This window comes from Panthera tigris, chromosome C2 (genome assembly GCF_018350195.1).
Source record: "Panthera tigris isolate Pti1 chromosome C2, P.tigris_Pti1_mat1.1, whole genome shotgun sequence".
In the NCBI taxonomy this organism is placed as follows: Eukaryota; Metazoa; Chordata; class Mammalia; order Carnivora; family Felidae; genus Panthera; species Panthera tigris.
The window spans coordinates 112,676,998-112,696,877 of record NC_056668.1 but is presented as its reverse complement, the minus strand read 5'-3'; the positions used below and the strand labels follow the sequence as shown (position 1 = coordinate 112,696,877).

General features: G+C 34.7%; 1 protein-coding gene and 1 pseudogene across 1 annotated transcript in view; one reads left to right on the top strand and one right to left on the bottom strand.

Annotated features, from left to right (window-relative positions):
• The window catches only part of EIF2A (eukaryotic translation initiation factor 2A), a 30,271-nt gene extending 15,274 nt beyond the window's left edge, over positions 1–14,997 (top strand). Inside the window, exons 4-14 of the mRNA XM_007086309.3 lie at positions 1,593–1,711; positions 2,710–2,809; positions 3,168–3,250; positions 4,815–4,888; positions 5,025–5,169; positions 5,363–5,479; positions 7,730–8,301; positions 11,635–11,748; positions 13,012–13,140; positions 13,932–13,997; positions 14,599–14,997. Coding sequence (XP_007086371.3) covers positions 1,593–1,711; positions 2,710–2,809; positions 3,168–3,250; positions 4,815–4,888; positions 5,025–5,169; positions 5,363–5,479; positions 7,730–8,301; positions 11,635–11,748; positions 13,012–13,140; positions 13,932–13,997; positions 14,599–14,664 — 1,585 coding nt within the window. The 3' untranslated portion in view covers positions 14,665–14,997. The remainder of the gene's footprint in view (positions 1–1,592; positions 1,712–2,709; positions 2,810–3,167; positions 3,251–4,814; positions 4,889–5,024; positions 5,170–5,362; positions 5,480–7,729; positions 8,302–11,634; positions 11,749–13,011; positions 13,141–13,931; positions 13,998–14,598) is intronic.
• On the bottom strand, positions 7,394–7,512 carry LOC122230778 (annotated as a pseudogene).
• Positions 14,998–19,880: the final 4,883 nt, after the last annotated feature.

The following is a 19,880-nucleotide window of genomic DNA, read 5'->3' as shown; positions in this document are numbered from 1 at the left end:
TTTTCACCTTCACAGTTATTAATTATTTTTTATACTTCGTATCCTTACTTGGCTTTCTGTTGGATTCAACTCTGAACCTTTTTTTTTTTAAGCTTGTTTATTTTGAGAGAGAAAGAAGAGATGGCATGAAAGCTGGGCAGAGGCAGAGAGAGAGAGAATGAGAATCCCAATGGGGCTCTGTGCTGATAGCGCACCTGATCTTATGAACTGTGAGATCATGACCTGAGCCAAAATCGAGTCTGACAGTTAACCGACTGAGCCCCACCCAGGTGCCCCTGAACCCTTTGTTGTGCCCATTTGTTGTGTCCATCTTTTTAATAGGTATTTTCTATACCTGGTTCTAGCATTTATTTCCTTAAACTGCTATGGCCACAACAACATACAATGTTCCTGAGGTCAAGAGAAACAGATGTAGTGTATTGATTGTGGCTTTGCTGAGGTCATAGTTAATCAAAAACTATAACGGATTTTTCTTGAAATATGTGAGGTTTTTAGTTAAAATAAATACTCTTTATTTTTAACTAAGAATAACTCTTAAAGGCTATTAAAAACCAAAAAAAAGAAAGTTTCATGTAATTCTAAAATATGTAATTTACAGTAAGTTTTAAAGAATCTTGTATATTTGTGTGTGTGTGTGTTGTGTTTAAACAATATGCAGTATTCGTTCACTCTTAGCAATTTCTGCTTATCCTAAACCAGTGTCCCAAACTTGAATAGAACAAAGTAACTTTAAGCAATTTTTTTTTTTTTTTTAGCAATTTCTAAAATAAGATGGAATATATTTTTCCCCCCAAAGAGTACATAAGACAAGTCAGGCAAAACTGGTTTTAGAACTTGGGAAACTTTAGAACTTGGCTCTGGCATTTATCAGTCGTATGATCTTGGACAAATCATAAATCATTTACTTTTTCTAAGCTTCACTTTTAACATTTGTAAAATGGAGATGATAATACCTACTTTACAAATCTCTTGTGAGGATTAAATGAGAAAATGTACATAAAGTGGTCAGAGCAAAACATGGTTCATAGAAAGCATCCAAAAAATGGAAACTGCTTTTATTATACAATTGCTGTAATTTTCATCATTATCGTATTATGATGATTCATACTTTTACCTTTATCTTTTGAAGATGGCTTCTGATATTTTGATAGACATCGAAAGCGTCCTTATTGATCTCACAACTGCTACAGCTTCCATTTAGTCAAATTGAAAAAAATACTTTTGGCCTAGCACTTCTATTTTGCTTTAGTCTAATACACCTCAGCTTATATGTAGGTTAGCTCTGCGTCCACTTAAAGGCCTGTTGTTTTCTTTTCAGCTAAAAGTAGAATCATGTGTTACATCCTTCTGCTAATTCTGTGTTCCCCAGTACCAGCTTTACATAGGGGCCTTTTGGCAAAACATACACTTGGTTTTTGTTGTTGTTGTTAAGGTGTTTATTGGATGTTTTCTAGAACTTACCTGAAAATTGATTTTTATGAAAACAACCACTTTACAGTGATCTGTATTTGAAAAGAGGTATGAATGTTTTGGATAGTGCTGGCTATTTTAAAACAGTATTTCATTGCTGAAGTAATTTCTTTTGAAACCAGAATAAATATTATCAATGTCACTAACAAGGGACTACGGCACTCCTTCGACCTCCCAAAGACAGTTTGCCTTGAGTTCTCGCCAAAAAACACTGTCCTGGCAACGTGGCAGCCTTACACTAGTAAGTATTTTCCAATTGTAAGAATATTGACAAGATCAGTTCAATTCAGGGGGGAAAAAGAGTTTACAACCTTTTAAGAAAGCAATTAATCTTTAGATAGTAAATAGTGTTTGTGAAAATCTTTATTCAACAATGAATCTTGTATTCCCCCAATACAATGTACTTTAAGTAATTTCAAGGTACAGTAAGTTAGTGAAAAGATTTATCGTGAGATAGAGGAAAAGAAAAAGCTCAAGGGGAATTTTAGAAAGTGAATCATCAGTGGTTGCTTAGGGAGAAGATCTCAAAAATTAAGAATAATAATGACCTTTAAATGGAAAACATTTTAAATAATCATTGTAAATCAAAGAGGAAGTTCAATAGACGCAACATGTAAGAAATGTGTAAGATATGACAAAGAATAGGAAGATGGTGTGCCATTTTTTTTTTAACACATTTAACGATATGATGGTATGTTATATGAACATTTTATACAGCTGCACTTCATAGATGAATAAGAAAACACTCGGGGTGTAGGGGCTTTTAAAAAAATGTTTTAATAGTGTGGGCAGTGTTGAGTTAAATATATGATAATAGTTCGTTGTTTGGTTATAGGCCTTCTAGCTTGGTTCTTCCAAGAGGCAGACTTGAATGAATCTTCTTTTTCCAAGTAAATAAATGGGAAATTGAGACTCATGAATAGTTTGTGTAACTTTGTGTGTGTGTGACTTAGAGACACACGATTGATTTCATAGTAAGATAATTTAATCCATTTAACATGTCACACTTAATAAACAAATCTTTTAAGTATTCTTAAAATCTATAGTAATCAAGTCATTTCAGAAATGCTGAACTTTTGTCATGGCTTTAGGAATAGAGATTAAACCCAAAAGGGAAAGTTGATTTAAAGCAACTCTTTTACTTGATCTTTATAATCTTGTTGAAAGTTGTTTTAAGAATAAATTCTTTTTACTAACGTTAGGAGACAATTATTGCAAAGACATCTGTGTTTCTTTTAGCTTCTAAAGATGGCACAGCTGGGGTACCCAACCTACAACTTTACGATGTGAAAACTGGTACATGTTTGAAGTCTTTCATTCAGAAAAAAATGCAAAATTGGTAAATAAATGCTTTAAAATGCTAATTATTTACAAAATGTTCTAAATATCTTCATTGTGTAATATTGTTTCTCAGGTACTAGTTTAGAAGATAACTTGTTAGACTAAAATCTAGATCTTTAAGGATCTGGAATATGTGGGAATGTAATAGAGTAAAAACTTGATCTTTCTTTTGTTTAATATTTGGATGAAAACGAACAATACCTTTCTCTTACAAATGCTTAACTAAAACTATTAGGAACTGACTTGACATCATATTTATAAGTATTTTTCTTAAATAGTAAGCGTATCACAAACTTTAACAGGTTAACATGTGAGGTTACACGTGTCTAAATTTTTTTCATATTCTTTCAACGTAGGTGTCCATCTTGGTCAGAAGATGAAACTATCTGTGCCCGAAATGTTAACAATGAAGTTCACTTCTTTGAAAACAACAATTTTAGTATGGAAAGATTTATGAAATCAATTTATCACTTATTATAAATGTATATACAGTTTTGTTGCCTTATATGGCATCATAGGGTTTTCCTAAATACTGTTAATATGTTAATAATTGTTGTTTTATTAATTCATTTGAATAACTCTTGTAAATCTGAATACTGAAGAAATTCTAACAAAGATTTGTTTTTATAATAAGTTTTTATTATCTAATAATTGCTATTAAGGCATTTGCATACCTCTTTCGGAGTTTAGTTACTATTGAAATTCTTTGATACAAATTTTTTAAATGTCTTATTGTGTGGAATTTCAAACATAAAAGTAGACACCTAGTCCCGGTAACTTTCAGCCTATTGCCAATCCTACCTCATCCACACATCTCTCCACCTAACATCTCTCTTACTGTGCTAAAGCAAATCCTAGGCATCATATAATTTTACCTGTACATCTCAGTATGTATCTCTGAAGACTAGGGCTTTTTAATTGTTGAATAGCCACAATACCATTATCACAGATATAAAGTATCTGGTCAGTGTTCAAATTTCTGATAATTGCAAATGTTTTAATTTTTTGTTATTGTTTTGTTTAAAGCTTATTTATTTATTTATTTAGAGGGAGAGAGTGTGTGTGAGCAGGGGAGAGGTAGAGGAGAGGGAGAGAGAGAATCTTAGGTTTCTTTCTTTTTCTTTTTCTTTTTTTTTTAAGTTTATTTACTTATTTTTGAGAGAAAGAGAGATAATTCCAAGCAGGCGCTGCACTGTCAGTGCCAAGCCTGATGCAGGGCTCGAACTCATGAACTGTGAGCTCGTGATCTGAGCTGAAATCAAGAGTTGGATGCTTAACCAACTGAGCCACCCAGGCACCCCTCTTTTAAATTTCTTTTAAGCTATAGGCTCCCTGTCCATCTCTTCTACCCCCACCTTGAGATTTATTATTTAAGAAACAAGGTTACTTTTCATGTATTTTCTCATAGTTGAATTTTGCTATTGTATCTTGTCCTATAGTTTAACATGTTCATCTGTCCCCTAAATAGCTATTTGCATCTAGAACTGGTCAGCTTCAGATTCTCTTTTTTGGGGAGATGAGGACAAGTCTGCCTCACAAGCAGTGTTCAGTTCTTTTATCAAGAAGCACATAGTGTCTTCTTGTCTGTAATTTTGTAGGATTAGCTGATCTGTTATTTCATGACTGGTTGCACATTGGTGATTTCCCTCCTCCCTACCCTCTCATTTATAAGCTATACTACTTCTATAAAGAGAAATTCCCCCATCTACTATTTGATTACCTAGTGGCACCATTTATATAAGAAAGAGCACTGTGTTCTTATAATCAATCAGTGGGATTAGATGTATAATCTCATTACTTGCCCAGGGTCACCCAGCTACTAAATGACTGGGTAGAAATTGAAATGTAGGTCTGTGTTGTTCCCACTCCACATGAGTCTACTCATGAGACTACAATGAGCAGTATTACTATATCATTACATTAATCGTTTATAATACATTCAGAATTTATCATGTTCCTATTAGTTTCATTCTTCCAACACCATTTGCTTTTTGTTTTTTTAGACACAATTGCAAACAAATTGCATTTGCAAAAAATTAATGATTTTGTGTTATCACCTGGACCCCAACCATACAAGGTAATTTCTGTGTCTTTGTTCATATGGAATTTTAGGAAATTAAACCTTTTCCTAGTGCTTAGTGACTATAAAAACATGTCCATCTTAGTTTATATGCCTCAGAAAATTAAGTGATGATGATATATGTGTATTTCAGGTGGCTGTCTATGTTCCAGGAAGTAAGGGTGCACCTTCATTTGTTAGATTATATCAGTACCCCAATTTTGATGGACCTCATGCAGCCTTAGCTAATAAAAGTTTCTTTAAAGCTGATAAAGTTACAATGCTATGGAATAAAAAAGGTATGATAAATACATTTTATCTCATTTATCAAGTATTCATTGAGGCTTATATTCCTATATGTATATAGAAAAAAAGAATATCAATGCTTATTTAATGAAAATTTACATGTGCTGTGTTAAATTTAAAAAATTTTTCTTATCAGCATCAGGTTAAATTGTGTTTTAAATCTAATGAAAGTTTTTTCCGTTCTAGCTACTGCCGTGTTAGTAATAGCTAGTACAGACGTTGACAAGACAGGGGCGTCCTACTACGGAGAACAAACGCTGCACTACATTGCAGTGAACGGAGAAAGCGCTGTCGTGCAGCTACGTGAGTATTCCCATAGCCTTCTTATGCTAAAACAATGGAAAAAATACTGGGCCATAAAGATGATGCAATCTAAATTCTTGTTCAAGTGATAAAACTCGCATATTTTAATAACCTTTCAGGTAAAATTCCTCTTGATTAATACACTTAAAGTCATCCCCAGACATACATTATTTTGACAGAATCCAATTAATTTAGTTACGCCAGCACTTTAGTGGGGAACTTGCTGAGTGAGGTTAATTTCATTGCAGTAGCTCTTTGGGGACTTATTTAACTTATAATGACAGGGAGTTGGTCTTGTGAGTGTAGCATTCCTTCAGAACTGAGTGTGAGGAATGTCACCATTTTATCTTTTGTTTTGATGAGCTAAATTAACTGTAGAATAAGTTTTAAAACTCTGGCAACTCCCTGGTTTTTCATTTTGAATTGAACATGTAGGAGTAGGATAAACTTCCTTACAAAAAACTATGTATTCCCTCTGAAGTCAGAAAGGAAACAAGGATGTCCTCTTTCCGCTATAATTTAACATCCTGAAGGACCTTGTCAGTGTAACATATCAAAAGAATAAATGTACACTTTTGAAGGAGGAAAAACAGAATCATCTCTGTACATATAGATGAAGTCACAGTATAAATAGCCACTTAAAAAACATAATAGAAGGAAATGCATAACAACAAAAGGCAAGAAATCTATAGGACTAATAGGAAGAAAACTTTAAAACTTCTAAGGGACAAAATGTGACCTTTATAAGGAGAATTTTATAAAGATGTCATTTCTCTCCAAATTAACCTAAAAATTAAAATGCCGGTACGTTTTTATAAACTAGGTAAACTGGTTCTAAAGTTGATTTTTTTCTAATCCTAAAAAAGTGAAAAAAGATTTTCTAACAAGGCAGAACTAATAAGGGAAAAGTGATTAATTTGAATGTATAAAATACAGAGTTTTACATTGGAGGAAGAAAATTCCATAAACTAAGCCAAACAAAAGATTGGGGAAAATTTATTTAGATGGAAAAGGGATGAGTATGAGAAAGGTGAATTTTGTTGCTATATCAAGTAAATCAATAAAAGGCCAATAATTGGGGAGAAAAATAGGCATGGGACAGTAAAAAATAGTCCACAAAACCAGAAATAAGATTGTGTAAGTATATTAAAATGTGCTCAGTTTATAATAAAAGAACAGAAAGGAAGGCAAGACAACAATTTTTGTCTCCGCAGCTTGACAAAGATAAAAGTATGAAACTACGCAGTGTGAATGAGAATGAGGAGAAAATCTGTACTCTCACACACTGTTGAGGCTCCTGGCTAACTCAGGCAGAGGAGCATGTGACTCTTGTTCTTGGGGTTGTGAGTTCGAGCCCCACATTGGGTGTAGAGATTACTAAAAAAATAAGTAAATAAACTTCAAAAAAAACCTGTTGATAATATAAAATGGTACAGCTTCTCTGAAGGGCAGTCTGGTAGCACATTATCAACTAAACGTATGTACCTTTGAGCAGCCAGTTTCACTCCTATAGATGTGTTTGTGTACACTCACAGTTGAGAATATATAGGAATACAGTACCATTGGAAAAGAGTGAGGCAGACCTCAGTGTGCTTATATGGAAACATCTCCAAGATAGAGTACTAACTGTAACAACAAAGAACTGTGTGTGTGTGTGTGTGTGTGTGTGTGTGTGTGTGTGTATGTGTATGTGTATGTGTATGGTTAAGAGAGATGCTTAATTTCAACAAAACTATTCTGAAAGTATATACAGGGAATAGAGTGTTGCCTTTGTGTGGGGGAACTTATTGTGTGGTGTATCATTTTATATAATGTGTATTTTTATTCCTGTGTGCCCACATTACCTCTTCCAGTGAAAACTAGTTTGGTAATAGTAATAATAACGTGTGTCTTTGAGCCTACGTTGCCAAAATGTTTAAATGAAATTTAGATTCCCTAGAGGTTCTCCCATCCAAGTACTAACCAGGCCCGACCCTGCTTAGCTTCCGAGATCAGACGAGATCGGGTGCGTTCAGGGTGGTATGGCCGTAGACTAGATTCCCTAGAGGTTCTTAAATAAATTTATGGTTATACATCAGTATCCATAGTATATCATATAAAAATATTTTAATTGTAACGTATCTTGAAATTGTTGGATTTTTTTTTACTGTTTGACATGTTTATGAGTATTATACAATTGTAATTCAGCTAATAAATATTGTATTCATGTTATTCTTTATTGCTAATTTCGATTTTATATTCTTTTTCTAGCAAAAAATGGCCCCATTTATGATGTCGTTTGGAATTCTAGTTCTACTGAGTTTTGTGCTGTTTATGGTTTTATGCCTGCCAAAGCGACAATTTTCAACTTGAAATGTGATCCTGTTTTTGACTTCGGAACTGGTCCTCGTAATGCAGCCTACTATAGCCCGCATGGACATATATTAGTACTAGCTGGGTTTGGAAATCTGAGGGGACAAATGGAAGTGTGGGATGTTAAAAACTACAAACTTATTTCTAAACCAGTGGCCTCTGATTCTACGTATTTTGCTTGGTGCCCTGATGGTGAGCATATTTTAACAGCCACATGTGCTCCCAGGTTACGTGTTAATAATGGGTATAAGATTTGGCATTATACTGGCTCTGTCTTGCACAAGCATGATGTGCCATCAAATGCAGAATTATGGCAGGTTTCTTGGCAGCCATTTTTAGATGGAATATTTCCAGCAAAAACGATAACTTACCAAGCAGTTCCAAGTGACGTACCCAGTGAAGAACCTAAAGTTGCAACAGCTTATAGACCTCCAGCTTTAAGAAATAAACCAATCACCAATTCCAAACTAGTAAGTAACGTTTTTTACTACTTTGGTAGGAAAAGGTTTTTTAGTGTGTGGAATTCTCGAGACCTTTTTCTCATGTATGCTCTTGTGTTACTTAGCACCTGATTAGAATATAAACTCTAGAAATCATGGAGGACCTACCATTGAAGATGGGGAACAGCTGACATTGTTAACAGAGTAGTCCATTTAAAACAGTTCACATTTTACATTTGTGAGAAAGATAATGGAGTATGACATGCTGCCTTTGTAGACATCATGGGCTCAAATTCACATGCCTGTCTGGCTAGGCTGGTAATGTAAGGCTTTGGTGACTGGGAGAGAATGGGGGAAGGAAGAGATCATGCCCTCTTTAAAGGCCATAGCAACCGCACAGCAGTAGCTGATTGTTTCCATAGGAGATTTAGGCCCAGTTTGCCAAAATGATTTTTCAAGACAAAACCAGTCTGGATGCTTATGTAAAATTGCTCGATTTTTAAAACACTGTTGGTCAAACAAAACATGTTTATTTTCCTTAGGCTGTCATTTCCCATCTGTATTGTAAAGTTATGACTAGAGCATTGGTCACATTCTGATCTTTAAAATGTGAGCATTTCAGAGCTCAGGGGAAACATTTATTAGTGATCTGAGTCTCTGTGATGATGTTAAGAAATAAAGTTGTTCTATAAGAATGAACAACAATATTATTGGTATTATAAAGGTGACCATACAGTAAGTGTAAACTGGTTCAAGTAAATGAGGATATTCAGCCACTTAATTATTAGCCACTCAGGGAAGTCGACACTTGTTCAAAGGATAAACATTCCTATGCCTCCCTTGTACCACTCCTAACCCTCTCAAAAACAAAAACAGAGGAACCCTTCCTCCTCCACAAAATCTAGCAGTGGTCTGTAATGACTTCATTGAAATGTTTTGTTTAAACATTTCTGTTGTATCATTTACTAAAAACATAAAAACTTATGAACAAATTAAGCCCATTTATGATATTTGTATATAGATTAAAACAGAAAGGTTATAGTAGACTTTGGATTGTCTTCCCTCTATATTGAAATTTTCCTTACCTAAGATAAAAACAGAAGTGACCTCAACATATCTGGCTTTCTAAATATCTGTAAGCACAAGAGGACTAAATTCCGAATCACTGTATATTTTTATTCTTTGATCCATAAAACTCATTTGTTTTGATAGGGGGAGGAAGAGAAAGATATACTTTGAAAATAGTAATAAAACTTAGTAAGAACATTTAAAACCAAAATTGTTTTACCATTTAAGATTTCCACTAAATTTTTGCTTTTGTACGTAACATGATGATTATGTGATTTTATCAAATGATTTTAAATGGAGGAACCACAGGCTAATGAGAATTTTTTGTTTGTATCAAATTCTAGAAATGACCTAAATGGCAAAAAAAAAAAAATACTGCTAAGAAATTAGTAGAAACAAAGACATTCTAGTAAATAACTTCACAAAGGAGGATGGTTATGTATCACAAGGGGAAAAAAATGATGAGATTCTCTCTCTGAAGAAAAAACTTTTTTATAAATAAAAACTCACCTATAAATTATACTTAAGTATTTCTTGGCTTCCAAAATCACCCTTCAGTGTTGTAATGTGTTCATTAAAACAGTCCCATTATAATTGACATAGATGAAAAAAATATATTAATATGGATGAAATTGTATACGATAGGCACAGTTCTAAAGCCAGAAAAGCTCATGATCCGTAGTAGCTGTGTGGATATTTTTTTCTTTTTGTCTAAAACGAAAGCCTGTTGATGGCTACGTTATGTTCATAATGTAGAAGAGCCTTGTAACTTATCCTTTGTGGATAAGAGCCTTGTGGAATAGCCTTGTAACTTATCCTTTCTTACATCATTTGTAATTGCTTTGTCATTTCCCTGGAGTTCTCATGAATAGAAACTTTTTTATCCAAAGCAAAGTACTATAGGAGAGCCCACTATTGAGAGAATTTTGATGTGTAAAACAAATGTTCGGCAAATAAAGCCATGTCTCAACTAACATTGTATGCTGTGTAGATAAGAAAGTGAAAGAGACGAGCCATCAAATCTGTTCTACAATTGTGGGTTCTCATATATTCAGTTGCTTCAGGTAGAACATGTATGCACACACAACTTTGATGACCTGTTACGGTTCATGCAGCTAAGATGAAGTCACGGTATGATTTCTTATTTATTCCTCCGTCATCTTAAATGTTTGACCCTGCCCATTTCCTTATAGCACTTTTGAGTACAACATGGATCTGAGAGCTAGTCCTTAAGAACCTTCATGGAGATCTGGTTCTTTTGATGTGCTGAGAATGATAGAGTCCAAGAGACAGTTACCGCTAAGATAACGGCAGTTTAGAGGGAAATCACTGAGTAGATGAACCTGATAAGAAGTTGTCGTACTGTCATGTATCCTGTATGTTGCCTGAAGCAGCTCCGGAGATAACGTAAACCTGTATGTGTGTATTCTTTGATTGAAATTAACTGACATGTGAAATTGTAAGATATTTAAAGTGTCTGTCATGGTGATTTGTTAGATGTATTCATTGTGAAAGGATTCCTCCCATCTAGTTAATTAATGAATCTCCCACCTCACTGTGGGGTGTGTGTGTGTGTGGTGAGAACATTTGAGTTTCCACAAATTTCTCCTTGATCCACTCCTTAATTCACCCTCTTTCTGTTGTAAAATATAGTTGATGGATGGTTATATAAATATCTCATGATGGAAATGATGATGTGTTTTTATTGTATAGTCTGACAGGTCATTGAGTTTTTCATATGCCTCTTCATTATGTTAATACTGGATTTATAAGTATGCAGTTGGTCACCCCTCTTGTTTTGTTTTCTTCTAGTCTGTTTTAGTTTTTCAATTTGCTTTCATTTTTAATCTTCTAATCTCTGATTTTGCATATAAAGATCTAGCAAGTAATTCTTTGTGCAGAGAAAACAAATGAGGCAACTAGGTTTCTGTTGGCAGTAGTCCGATCCAAAAAGACTCCGGAAGGAGCTACCGTTAGTATCTACTTTCAGAAGAATCATGTGTCATAGTGGTACTAAGAAAAGTTCCATTGTTGAAGCAAAACTGAAGTGAATTTTGCCAGATCTTGTATAAATGAAAGACACCATATATCAGTTAATAGGAAGATCCTTATTAAATCCATCCTGACAGTTGGAGTGTGCCTGTTACTAATAAGAATTTTGAAATATTCTTTGCCAGTGATTGTAAAACAAATTTAATAAGTTTATTCCACACTAGCAAAATTATATGATTTGTGATGCCTGTTTTTAAAAACATGGACTGCATTTCACAGTCATTTATTTTACATTTTCCACAGCATGAGGAGGAACCACCTCAGAATATGAAACCACAAGCAGGAAATGATAAGCCATTATCAAAAACAGCCCTGAAAAATCAAAGGAAGCATGAGGCTAAGAAAGCTGCGAAACAGGTATTTGGGGCACTAATCTTTTCAAAACAAAACAAACAAAACCAGTTAAATTAGCTTAGTTTAAGCCTCAAAGTTTAAAGATTCTAGTCCTCAAGACTTGACTATTCCGTTATAAAATGTAGTTGGAGTTAGATATAAATAGCCAGAATATCTTTCTTTTTGTGTTTGCCTGTGAATTTCTGAATAGTTCCATAAAATAAAATGAGGAAGCGAGGAAACGACCTGATCTTAAAACCTGAAACCCTGATAGGATTGTGTAGTAACGTTACTTGTCGTAGACCCTTTTGGTGGAGCCTGTGTGAAGTGGTGCAGTTTGCTCCCTGAAAGCATACGTTTGTTAGGAGAGATCAGAAATGACACGATACTAAAGCCACTTTGTTTCTCAGTATTACGTTACTATAGGAAATTATTCAGCTGGGAATCTCAACACCAGAAGTACCCAAAACGGTGGATTGTTATATGATTTTATAGTTGAAAAAACACAGCGGTGTCATAATTGACAGATTATGATTGTGTATGTCTTATAGTGATGGTGAGATCAGCTAAGCTAGGAGTATCTGTTCGTGAAGTCATGGCGATCATAGTTTTGAGATTCGGACAAGGCAGTCTTGCTGGCAATGCTTGAATTTTGACAGCTCTAGGTTGCTTACGTGTTTTGACAGGCAATTACTATTTTAAGGTATAGAATTGCATTATGCAGCCATAGTCTGCTAAAATCTGAGCTTCAAAAAAAATCAGTGTGCTCTTCTGTAGTTAATATATTTCATCTCCAGAAATATCTTTTTTTTTAAATATAACTTTTTATTTAAGTGTATTTATTTTGAGAGAGAGAGAAAGAGGGACCGAGTTTGCATGCTCATGAGCATGGGAGCGGGGCAGGGGGGAGGGAGGAGCAAAGAAAGAGGGAGAGAGAAAATTCCAGGTAGGCTCTGCACTAACAGTGCTCAACATGGGTCTCAAATTATTATGCTACTTTAAATTTTAGATCTAGCAAAGTAGTCTCTATGACAATTACATAGTAAAAACCTTCTGGGTGTCTTTCTTATACTGTGATACTTTTTTTTAAGCTGCATTGTATCTTTCTGTTATGGGACAATGTGGCATATTTCATGAGACCTTCAATTTAGATCAATGACATAAAATGTAGTATAAAAGATAAAATCACATTTTGGCTTTAGCATTTTATATATCAAGGCTCTGTTGGTTGACGTACTTTAATGTTTTGATTTTAGAAAATTGATTTTTTGAAAATATTTCCTGCAGGAAGCAAGGAATGAAAAGAGTCCTGATTTGGCACCTACTCCTGCCCCACAGAGCACACCACGAAATACTATCTCGCAGTCAACCTCTGGAGACCCTGAAGTAGACAAAAAAATCAAGAACCTAAAGAAAGTAAGAGACTTAAGTAAAAAGCAGATGTGTTTATTAAAAGACATACATGAGAAATATATAAAGATAGGCATCTAAGAAGTTAGAAGCAGCTCTGATTATTGCTTTCTCACTATGAAATACTATAATTTAGGAATGGCACTGGTTTCAGTTCTATTCATAAATGTCTAAAGGCTGTAAGTCTTTTTATTATTGATTTTTGGAGCAGTAAAAAAGGTCCATTTGTACAGAAATATGCTGAACTGTTTTATACTCAGTATTTCATTAGACATTTACGAGATCAGTGGGAACAGCTATTTATCCCAGTTTTAAAGGTGAAGAAACGGAGACAAAAAGAAGTTCATTAATTTGCCAAATTGCAGCCAGTTTGTGGTGATGGCCCTGGTATAAAATCGGGTTTCTGGAGCCTGCCCAGGCTGCATTATGAAGGGTCTCTTTAAGCCACAGACATTGTCTAGGTACAGTGGAGTGCTAGAGAAAACAGTGAAGTTAGTGATATATTTACTACGAATACATGTATGTCTATACATACACGTACATATATAATACCATTACTTGAAAACTTGAAAATTTGCCAAATCCCGTGTTCTTAACATGTTTAGTTTTACATCTAAGTTTAAAAAAAGAGTTTACCTTAGCATTTTACCAGACTATCCTTGATCCAAAGATGAGATAATTGATTCTCCTTACTCAGTTTTCCCATTTATGTGATTGAGTTGATACTAAAAAAACTTGCATTCTGAAATTACTTATTCTTCCTTCCTCTTGACTCATAATATATTTGATGTTTGCAGAAACTGAAAGCAATCGAACAACTGAAAGAACAAGCCGCAGCTGGAAAACAGCTAGAAAAAAATCAGGTCATTTTTACGTGTTTCATTCGCGCGTGTAGTCACTACCACTCTTCCCTTTTTATTATACACAATCATTTAATCAAGTAAGAGCACATGAGTTTAAAAACTTCTTTTGAAAACCATATATTTTGTAAAACCCTTTTATACTTAAACGGAGAAGCACAGGGGAAGACCGGATGTAGACCATGGTAAATGAGAGAATCGTGATTTCTAAGAGGCATAGTAAGGCCATTGCTGCTGAAAATAAAGGCGATGTATTATAGTAGATAAACACAAGATTCTCTTCCTTCCTATATCTCAGGTTGCACTGCCCTGTTTTTATTCCTTTCTCGCCTTCTGAGGGATGCCGAAGTATAGAATGAAAATTTATTGGACCCTCAGAGTTGCAGTAAGGCGGCATTTGTGCTTTGCCCCCTTGATTTATACCACGCAACAAATTAAAGCTTGTTACTCTGTATTTTTAAATCTGTATTTACCAGTGGATCTGTTAAAATGTCAGAAATACACCTTTTACAAATTTTTTCTGCTTTGTTGTTTTGGGTAAAGATCCAATAATTACTTTATTTCATTTCCTATTTAATAACTTTGTTGTTTGAAACTTTTCTAGTTGGAGAAGATTCAGAAAGAGAAAGCCCTTCTCCAGGAGCTGGAAGATTTGGAATTGGGTATTTAAACATCCACAGAAAGCCAATTGTTACCAGAAATCAGTGCAAACACATTTTCTGATAGACCCATTGGTGTACATGAAATACCCATGTACCTACATTTAATGTTCATCCATAATTTTAACCATTTATCCAAGATTCTGCATATGTATAAAATTATTTAATAATGTCTATTAAATTGATTTTTACATCCTGCATCCTATGCCATGTCAACACATGATGTAGAAAAGAAATACATGAATTTCTTTAGTAAGCCTGACAGATTGAAAGACGATGTCATTGCTTTTTTTAGTAGAGGATAGTATTTACCATATATGTGAATAAAAACAATTTAAATTTAATCATTGTTGGCTTTGTTATAAGTTGCTAAGTTAACAGATCCTTTATTAATTTACAAGACAAGTTTGGGAAATTTTTCCTTTGAATATGTAATATGGCTTTTTTCTTATCCTAAAGCATTCTTATACTGTCCAAACTTGAAAGAAAAGCCTTAAATATCAGATTTTACTAAATATATTAAATTGATTATATTATTTGTAGTATTTGGAATAGTTTTTCTGGTTAGTTCTAAAATACAGACTTGAAAAATGGAAAATAGTAAAACATTTTATTTTGGTATTTCAAATAATAAATCTAGTGATTTAAGGATGAGGTAAATATTTTCCAAACATGAACTATGATTATTTTGTTGTAGTCGAGTCTTGATTGTTTTGATATTTATTCATATGATGAAAAAAAAAGATGTAATGATAATGCCAGACGCTCATCTATCAAAACTAATTTATATTTGGTTTCAGAGTCTATTGCAATTAATTTTTTTAATCAGGTTTACATTTCAAATTACTTTTCTTTTTTTAAGCTTGATTACTTTAAGTAACCTCTACACCCAACATGGGGCTGGCATTCACAACCCCCAAAGATCAAGAGTTTCACACCCTTCCAGTGAGCCAGCCAGGCACCCCAACATTTGAAATTACTTTTCATTTGCATTGATGACCCATTTTCCAAGAGGTAATATTTAAACTGATAGGTAAAAGAATCCAGAAACACCTTGAGAAACAAAAACAGATAACTGAGTTTACTGACACCCCAGAACTTCTAATAAGATTTGGTAAAGACCTAATTCATTAAAATTTGAGTGTTATTTTAAGTATTTTGTGTGGAGAGAGAGAGAGAGAGAGTATATGTGAGTGAGTGTGAGTGTGAACACACATACATATAATTGCTTTCAACATTAATTCATTTCTGATAATAAAAACTTAAGCAGATAGATTACTTTTACAGTGTATTACCTTAAAAATCGTTTTTCTAATAAAATATTAACTAATGCATCCTGAGACAGTGTAATTCTTTTTGACCTGGCAGTCTATTTTTAAAAAATTAATTACCCATTTACTGGGGCGCCTGGGTGGCTCAGTAGGTTAAGCGTCCGACTTCGGCTCAGGTCATGATCTCACAGTCCATGAGTTCAAGCCCCGCGTCAGGCTCTGTGCTGACAGCTCAGAGCCTGGAGCCTGCTTTGGATTCTGTGTCTCTCTCTCTCTCTCTGCCCCTCCCCTGCTCATGCTCTCTCTCTGTCTCAAAAATAAATAAAAACATTAAAAAAATTAATTACCCATTTATAACACAATTTACGGTAACCGTTAATAATTATCTTTAAAATGTTTATCTCAGAGGTAGTATCTTTGACTTTTGTTTTAGTCAGATGCTTTTAAATTGTTCCAGGCTAACTGTTCTTACCAAAATTCTTAGGCTCATTTTTTAGAATTGTCTTTATTTCTGTAGTCATCTAATCCATTCAGCTTTTTCCAAGGAAATGTTTCATTTCTGAGCACATGTCAATATAAAAATCACTAATAGGTTCTTTGACTACACATTTTGTTTGATTTTTAGTTTAAACATTATCCTCTGGGAGTAAGAGTAAGGTGATGGGAAAAAAAGGGTAAGGTTATAAAAGTCTGCTTGAAAATGAGATTTTAAATACATTGGTATTCATTATAAAGGAAAATCTATAAATCCTTGATTCTCATAAAAATCTCCCTTGCTCAGAGTGTCTCAAAAATGCATTTGGCGTTTGCCATAAACATCTCTGGAGAGCATTATAATCTTGAAGGGAAGCACTTCAGTAGACACAAAGGCTCTCCTTATCTTTTCATGAGTTAAGCAAGCTTCCCAGTGAGGGAAGAGAAAAAGAGCAAAACCCAACACTATCACTTGAAAAAAAGGAATTCTTTTCTCAGAAAAGAAATAGATAATCTGTGTCAAAACATGCTCTGTATGTTACCAAAAAAGGAATACTGAATATTGTCAAACTAACACTGTATTTTCCATGCACATTTAAAAATACATAAACTTAATAGAAAAAGTCTAGTGGAAACTGAGGACATTGACTATGAGGATGGAGGGCGGTCAGAAGGAATGTTAGCCTGATTTGCTGTGCTTACTTTGTTTATATAAAGGAGATTATAGTTTTGTACAGTTAAAAAAATCATAATCAGCTGAGACGACTTCAGAATAAATAACTGTTCTTACAGTTCAGTTTGTGACTGCCATACACCTTTCATTTCTAAGATTCGGACTCAGTGTTAAGGAGGTTGAGTGGAATTCATTTACTCTTTGGTAGCATATCTGATTTCCGAGGTAGCGTGAGAGGGAAGTAAATGTCTGCAAAACTGTGTGATGTTTAGGACAGTGAAAAATTTTAATAAGAAAATGGAACGCTATGCAACCTTATGAAAATGATGCTGCAGCCCATAGCTTCACAACTATAGCCCGTGGGCTAAATCCCGTGCAGCACGGCGTAGTTTGTGCATCTTTAAATGATTGGAAAATCACAAGATAATTTGGTGACGTGAAAATTACATGAAATTTAGGTTTCTGGATCCTTAAAGTTTTTTCAGAATACAGCCATATATGCTTTCATGCTACAACTGCAGTTGAGTAGGTGGAAGAGACTGTATGGCTCGCAGAGTCTAAAACATTTCTCCTCTGGCCCTTTCTAAAAGAGTTTGCTGACTTCTACTTTACAAGAATACAGAATAAATGAAAATAATTATAGTGCAGCATACAGTTATTTTGCTTCTTATAGTTTCCACTATATAAATTCCCAGCAGTGGCCTTGCTGGGTCACATCATATTTAAAAACTTAAATGCCCCCTTATTGTTTTTTTCTTCACCAATCTCACCTCTTTGCGGTTTTTTTAGTCAGTCTGTGTTCATCTTGGGCATTGCTAGCTCTTTGAGACTATTGTTTTTATTTGATGAAAGTATGATCAAGTTACTTGAGTGAATATCATGAATGATTGCAAATTGGCATCTTAACACCTAATTGTTTTTTAAGAAACAAGACCATGGACCAGATTGATTTTGATGAGGATCTAACCATTTAAACCTTTATTATTCAAAGGGTTAATGAAAAGACTTCATGGGCCACCAATCTGCTTCAGATAAACTGTTACATTACTTTTTTAAGCTAAATACTTCCTGAATTTATACACCCTCGGCAAGTAAAAATATGTGTAAATTCCAAAAGAAATTTCATATCAGAAAGTCTGTGAAACGTGAAAAAAGTAAGATGTTGAGTTTTCCCAAAGTAAATTGTAAGGTAAACATTTTAATCTTGGTCCCTTCGCTGTCTAGGTACCTAAAGACACGTCTATTGACAGCCATAGTCCTGCTGAGACTGTCTAACCCCTCCATCGCATGAGGGGTCAGCCTCAGGCCCCAGCAACATTACCAACCACTGTACAGGGACAACCTAGCCACATTAGGGTCAGTAAGCTTAGATGTCAGGCATGGGAGCCCTGCTGCAGTTGTGGGGACCTATTTGCACTGAAGGCTTCTTAACGCAGAAATGACTGCCTACTCAAATTAGCTGCTCAATTTGCTGTCTCACCGTGCACTCCTTCCCTTTCTATTGCTCTACCTGGTTCCTGGAGCCTCCCTGGGGCTCGGACAGCTCCTGTCTTTACTTCACCTTTTTCTTGGTATGTTGCGGAGATGACAGGTAAGCCAAATAGTATTTCTAGAGTTTTTACAGTTTCTAGGCCATTGCCATCTTTCCGGTGTTACCATAGATTTGCTGCTTTGCCCCTTTCCTGGCATTTCTCAAGGAGAGTGGCAAATTCAGTGCTTTATTTTTCTCTCTTGAGTTAGGAGTCAGAAAAGCACACTTCTAAAAGTTTTTATGGTATGTCTAATATCTTTATCTTTTAAGTGCATTTGAAAATTCGTTTTAGCTAAAACAATTCCTGATGTGGCCACTAGAGGGTCCCCCAAATCAGAGCACTGTGTATGGAAATTAAAGAATTAGAAATTTAACAACAATCTGGAAAATATGTTCACTCACTTAAAAGTTGCAATCTCGTAGACTGGTTTGACAGAGAAAAAGATACACAGGAGATGCACAGAGCAAGAAGGAAAATGGAGTTGTGAAGGAATGACATTGGAATTGGGTCAGAGCCGTCACACCCAAGAAACCTCTTAGTTTCTTATTTGAGCTGAGGAGGGATGGAGGGATAGTGAGCACACTAGGAAGAGGAAATAAGTACTGTGTAACCCCTGAAATGGTTGCAAATCAAATCAAATATGACTTGGGAATACCTTCAGAAATCTCGTAGGAATTTAATGCCTTTTCAAAGAAAAGGGAGCTGTATTCTTAGAGTCCCGAAAGACTTAGCAAAACAGAGCTGCTTACATTTTACACTCTGAGGCAAAATTCCTTCCAGGCACACTTTTGTTTATTTTTCTTTTTTTGTTTTTGTTTTGTTTTTTAATTATTTATTTTTAATTTACATCCAAGTTAGCATATAGTGCAACAATGATTTCAGGAGTAGATTCCTTAGTGCCCCTTACCCATTTGGCCGATCCCCCCTCCCACAACCCCCCCCCCCCCAGTAACCCTCTGTTCTCCATATTTAAGAGTCTCTTATGTTTTGTCCCCCTCCCTCTTTTTATATTATTTTTGCTTCCCTTCCCTTATGTTCATCTGTTTTGTCTCTTAAAGTCCTCATATAAGTGAAGTCATGATATTTGTCTTTTGACTGACTAATTTTGCTTAGCACAATACCCTCTAGTTCCCCCAAGTAGTTGCAAATGGCAATATTTCATTCTTTTTTGATTGCCAAGTAATACTCCATTGTATATGTATACCACATCTTTTTTTAAAAAATTTTTTTAATGTTTATTTATTATTGAGAGACAGAGAGACAGAGCATGAGCATGG